Source organism: Cimex lectularius, unplaced genomic scaffold (assembly GCF_000648675.2).
Source record: "Cimex lectularius strain Harlan isolate CLEC.00 unplaced genomic scaffold, Clec_2.1 scaffold198, whole genome shotgun sequence".
Taxonomy (NCBI): domain Eukaryota; kingdom Metazoa; phylum Arthropoda; class Insecta; order Hemiptera; family Cimicidae; genus Cimex; species Cimex lectularius.
The window spans coordinates 316895-323085 of record NW_019392853.1 but is presented as its reverse complement, the minus strand read 5'-3'; the positions used below and the strand labels follow the sequence as shown (position 1 = coordinate 323085).

Sequence of the window (6191 nt, the reverse complement as noted above, 5' to 3'; positions counted from 1 at the left end):
TTATTATTATTATTATTATTATTAATTTTTAAGGGCGTTTTAACGGCTAAGGTCATTTCACGCCCTAACATCCAAACCTTCTATCTTAGGTTAGCTATATCTCTTCTGAGTGCTATAAAGCTCTGACTCCAAACATTCACTCGTAATCTTATTTATCCTATTGCCATCCAAGCTTTAATTTTTCTTTTTAAAATTCTTAATTCGGAAGGCCAAATGCATACAAAATTCCCATTTTAAATTGCATAAAATTTAATAAAATTATAAAATTTATTTCTGTTTCTTTTTTTAATTAGAATTGTGAATTTTGTTCCATAATTTAAAAATTCCCCGTAGGCTTGTATGGCTAATAATAATAATAATAATGGAGTCAGACTAGCAACAGTCTCAGCATGAGTATTGGCTCATCCTTATCCTTTTATTCTTCCATTCAAATAATTATTATTATTATTATTATTATTATTATTAATTTTTAAGGGCGTTTTAACGGCTAAGGTCATTTCACGCCCTAACATCCAAACCTTCTATCTTAGATTATTATTATTATTATGTGATCAATTTCTAGTGTTATTTGGGTTTTAACTATCTGTATGCATTATTCTATAAATAAATAAATAAATACATTTAGGATTGCTATACTGGGACTTACTGCTGGGCCCGTATTATTTTCGCTTTTCCTTTCGTGTTTGTGCATTTATTTTGTTACGAATAACATTTATAATTTAACAGTTTAAATAAAATGACAGTGGATATACTTATCCTGATTAGTATAATGAATTTAAAAGTGTATATCGAAATATAGCTTTTACAAATAGAACTTTAATTGAACGCAGAATTATACTACATATAATTTTACGAAAAATACTCAATTAATCTTCTACGTTTTTGTGAAATCCTTTTGATCAGTTACTTTGATAATATTGCTATCTGTCTTTAAAGAAAGCGCTCGGTACGTAAAGGTCTTTCTATTTTACTTGTACTGCTTTCAAAGCCGCATAATTTAAATAGAAATGCATTAACAAAAAACCACACTGTGTTTAATAATAAGAGTTCGGTCCTTCAAGCCCTATGTTATTTTCTAAAAAAACCAGCAAGAAAACTTTATAAATATTTTATCTTTTTTGGATTTTAGATTTAAAGTTAAAAATTATTGAATTTGGCAAACAAATTTACACACTCAAAGACAAAAAACGGACACTCGCATTTTGTTGTTTATTTCAAAATGTGTATACTTATGTATTTTCACCGTTATTTTAATTACAACATACTTATTTTACTGTAAACCAAATTAAACTAGACTCATGAGTGTTTACAAAAATTATTTAATTACTATGGATTGAATGAAAATTCACCAAAACTCGGGAAAATCATTTAGTGATAGACTACAAATTTATTACCTGGTTTTGCTCTTAATAACGCATAGTACCACCTCGTGTAGGGCCTTAAGTCTTTTAGGTATCGAATAAAGAAGCGATCGGATTTCCAATTGTGAAAAAGAATTCCATTCTTCAACAAGAGCGGTTTAAAGCTGTTCAACGCTTGTAGGAGGCGGCGAAATTTGTCTAACTCTCCTCATTATCAAGCCCATAGTGTTGTACAAGATTCATGCCATGAGAATGTGATGGCCAATTCAGTGTGGTAACCCCTACATCCTCCATGTTAAGGGTGACAACATGAGCTATATGCGGTCGAGCATTATTATGCAATAACCCGAAGTTGACCCCAATAAATGGATCTAATGGGACCACAGTTTCCGGAAAAACTTCTTTAATGTACGTTCAAAGATCCATTTTGTATGCTAATCAGTTTGGCACGGGCTGGACATTGATTCCAACCCATATCTTAACTGACTGTCTTTGAAAAGACTGACTCACTCATGACAAGCAAATCGTCCTGCACAACGGCCCTGTCATGTGATTGGCACAAACCAAACTGGCACACATCTGTGAAGAGAAGAGCCCCCACTGTTCAAGTGTCAAAGCGAAATGCTGCTTTGCGAATAATCGCCTTTCTATTCGATGCCCCTGCAGTTGTTGACAACCTGTTGAGATACGTCTAGAGATTAGGTTATTCTCATGAAGCCTTCTGATGAATATTTTAGAGCTCATCCTTAAAATAACGACCGTAGGAGTTAACTACCTATCAAGGAAGACGTTAAATGACGGTTCCGCAGTGCGGTATGAGAAATAAAATGATCGTCTCTAGCTGTCGTACATCGAGGTCGACCACTACCTTCTCTTCGATAGAGACTTCCGGTGGCCTGTGTATCGTGGATGGTACAGCGGGGCACATGGCTGTATAACGGACGCTTTGTCTGTCGGCCAAAGCATCTGCCCGGGTGAGATCATGTCGACTTAAAACCATGCTTTTAAGAAAAAAATTAATAATTAATTGTTTACTCAAATTGATTGTTCATCAAAGAAAATATTTGAAAAACCAATTAACTCACTCAACATGTTGGCTCTGGAAAGGATGAAAGAGAACTTTTTTTAATATTTTTAATGTAAAGAGAATACGAGGATTATACACTCTATAAAGGTAAAGAAAGTTATTAATAGCTCGGTCAAAGAACTTTTTAGACGTGTGGGACTCTACACAAATCCGATTTGCAGGTCCATTGGGGCTTACCCCACGTCACCTAAAAGGAAACACGAATTAAGCAATATATACCTGAACTTTAATCTAGTCTAGTTAGAACGAAATATTTTTTAATTATTATTTTTGATTATGTATCTTAATGTTTCGTTATCTAATTATTAACTTATACATAGGTAAATCCTTCAGTTTTGTAGTTTTATGTACAAATTTTTTCTACAATACAATCTTGAATGCTCGATAACTTTTCTGTATATATTTAAATCGTACTCTAGTAGGAAGTGCTACTTCACTTTTCCTTCGCTCTATGTTGCTATATGTACAATCATGTACATAAATATTCATTCATTTAACAAGTTATTTATGTTGTGTTTACGTTTTAACCCTTATGCTTAGTTATTATGGAAATTAAATAAATACAAGTGCCTGATTTTTGTTTTTGAGAACATTATAATGAAATACTAACAGTAATATATCAGTAATTTGGTAGTAAAAGCCATCAAGGACTGTCTATTCTCGCTAATTTTTACCATTTTGTGTTTCATGCGACTATTGGAGATTTTTTTATCTTTTGTCTATAAAATTGAGTTGGATACAATAATTATTATCCAAACGTTCCTAAATTCTCTCAATATTTCCATTCCGAATGGATAAATGTATAGTTGTATTCTAGTAAGCTTAGGCGGGACTTTCTTGTCTGTTTCTTTTGCCCACCTCCATCCTAAAGTATAGCTCAACCAAGTTTGAATCTGTAACTTTTTTATAGCAGTTTGGGATTTTTCAAAAGGGTTCCTGGGCCTACGGGTGTGGGTACCCATTACATCTCCGACAACAAATAGAAATCTCACAAGAATATTTCGTATGTTTTTTTCTCGCAACAAGTCCTCGACTGAGTTAATGTTTTGAAAATTTGGTTTAATATTCATCGAACTTGTGATTTCACAAGGGTATTTGGTTTGTAAAAATTAGTTCCCATTTTTTAGACATTTGGGCGAAACTTTAGATAAGGAAAATGTTTAGAACCCTATTAATAGAAAAATAATAGAAACGTCTCCTAACGTTCTTAACTATGGGCCCTAGGTGCCAAGAAAAATTAAGAAATTTAACTGCATATATATTGTTAAATATGGATTTCTTCCTTAGATGTACATAGATTTCAAAGTTATTATGTATCAATAGATTGTTTTTTTCCTAGGATGAAAAAAGAATACATAGAATCGTATTTAAGATGAAATATATAACAGTTTACCAAAAGAAAAAGATGCTCCCTGTAAAGAACACACAAAACTTTTGAAAAACCATTAGGATAATTTGAAGCATAACGCTTAAAATAAAAATGTTTATAGCAAACAAGCAATAGACATTTTTGGGTTGGATCAGACGGGCTTTTTATTATCCGATGTCTGATGTTCATTCGTATGAAAGTTTAATTTCTCTTCTTTTACCCTATATGAGCCACGTTTAAATGTATATTACACACTATATTATAAGTGAGAAATATAAAAAAAGCTTCTCAAACATTTTATTTTATATCTGTGGTTTTGATTTATTCACAAAGGCCAGATTTGTGCGTGCATATGAATTAGTGCAGTCGTTTCAAAGTTATCAGTATTTTGGTAATTGTCCTTAAAAAGTAAAGGCATCTTGAAGGCGAAAAATTGAACTTTTTTTCCAAAAATTTGCATTAAGGGATTTTGGGGTGCAAATACCAACTTGCTACGTTGCACAGCCACAAACCGTGTATTGTAATAGATAGCTCGAATTTACTCGCCCGCACAGATTAATTCTTTTTGTGATTTTTAAAGTGGATTAATTTTTGTACAGAGATAGAGTTTATATTCGTTTTCTACACAAAAATACCCTGAATATTATTGTTGAGACAATAAAAAAAGAAATCTCAAATTGTTCGCCTTACCAATGCCTTTAATTTTTTTTTCAAAAATAATAAATACCGAAGATAATATAAGAATGACTGCACTAATCCACTGGAAAATTTAATGGGTTTAAGAACCTTGTAAACATAAATGGCATAAATTTAGCTTCCGCAAATAAATTAGAATTAGAGATATAGGATAAAACGTTTGATGAGTTTTTCTTGATTTCATTCTTTTTATTTCACTTATAAGGAAATGAAAGCTGTCATATGGTGAAATAATAAATATCTAAAGTTGATAAAATCTGAAATAAGATAAATTAAGGGCTGTAATTTGAATAAAATTGAGAGGAGTTATGAATTTTTAATTGAAACACTAAACATCGACCAGAAAAAAAGTTGTCCCCGGTGAATCAAACCAAAAATTTTGTATTTAGGGTGTAAAGTTTGCTTAAAACGAATCCTAATTGTTTAAAAAAATATGTTTTTTGTTCTAATTTACTGGAAGGGTCTTTTGGCTTTTCACATTTTGCCACCAATAATCTCATTTAATGCAATTACTCTTATTATTTTATTATGTTAGGTAATGCAAAACGAATCAACCGATAATAATAACTCTGAAATTCACGCATGTAGCATAGGTTGGAAACGATATTTACAAGAATTATGCAAACCCCTTTAAAATCTTATTACTCAGCTCCTAGGGGCCCATTGGTAAAAACAGTACTTTTGATCAAGTAACTCAAATTTGCATTTTTTTAAATTGCCAACTTATAATATTTAAAAATATGAAAGAATACTTGCATTTGATATGTAAATATACATCAAGTAAGTAATATGATTTATATTAGTTTTAGCCGGATAAAAATATTAAATAATTTATTAAAATATGCTTTATTAATAAATTATTAATACGTATGTTAAAGGAATATAAAAGGAAAATATATTATTTATTTTGAAATGGTTAATTTTTGTCTGACGAAGTGAAAACTAGAGTTTTGTCTCTATGTACTGCATTTTTTAAAATATTTGTTTGTCTATTGTTTGTGAGGTTAATACTATAAATTTCAAAATATAGGAAAATGGATGAATTTGAATGTATTAATTGTGCAAAAGCTTCTTATTTACTTATTTTTGATCCGGTATTTTTTCCTATCAACTCATAAAATTGTTGTACCGGTCACTATAATTTTATAATATCGTTAAACCAATTTAATTATAAGAGTTATTAACAACACTTAAATATACCAAAAAAAATGATGTAAATTAAGAAAATTTTTTGTTGAAGTTCAAAGCCCTCAAAAAAAAATTCTTGCAATTACAAAAAGACGTTTTTTATATTAAAATCACACTTATTTGTCTAATAATCCAATTTTGATTTGGTTTGAGTTATTTTGATACAAACCCCTGTAGGGAGATCCATTGGCGGTGACGAAGAGGACGATGAAAAGTACAGCAATGAGGAGGGTCGTCTGTTGCATGTTGGTGGTTGAATGAAAGAGGTCGAGGGAAGCTACCCTCCTTTATATAACCCCCGCCTACGCTCGAGAACATGCGCCCATATTGCCCACCCTGTTAAGGGACGAAATTTGTCTCCCCGGTGGGATTCTTCCTGTTACACCTGCTTCGGACACTTTTGACCCGAACGGGACGGCAATTAGCAGTTGTGGACGTTACGAAGTTACCTGACGACGGCTAAGCCCTTAAGGGGGGAGGGATTAGCAGT

At 31.7% G+C, this 6191-nt stretch overlaps 1 protein-coding gene across 2 annotated transcripts in view; it reads right to left on the bottom strand.

Moving 5' to 3' along the window:
* Window positions 1-5973, bottom strand: part of LOC112127582 — a 39127-nt gene extending 33154 nt beyond the window's left edge. For both annotated transcript variants that reach the window (XM_024228719.1, XM_024228720.1), the window contains exon 1: window positions 5871-5973. In XM_024228719.1, the coding sequence (XP_024084487.1) occupies window positions 5871-5946 (76 nt within the window). In that variant the 5' untranslated portion in view covers window positions 5947-5973. The remainder of the gene's footprint in view (window positions 1-5870) is intronic.
* Between the last annotated feature and the right edge of the window lie 218 nt (window positions 5974-6191).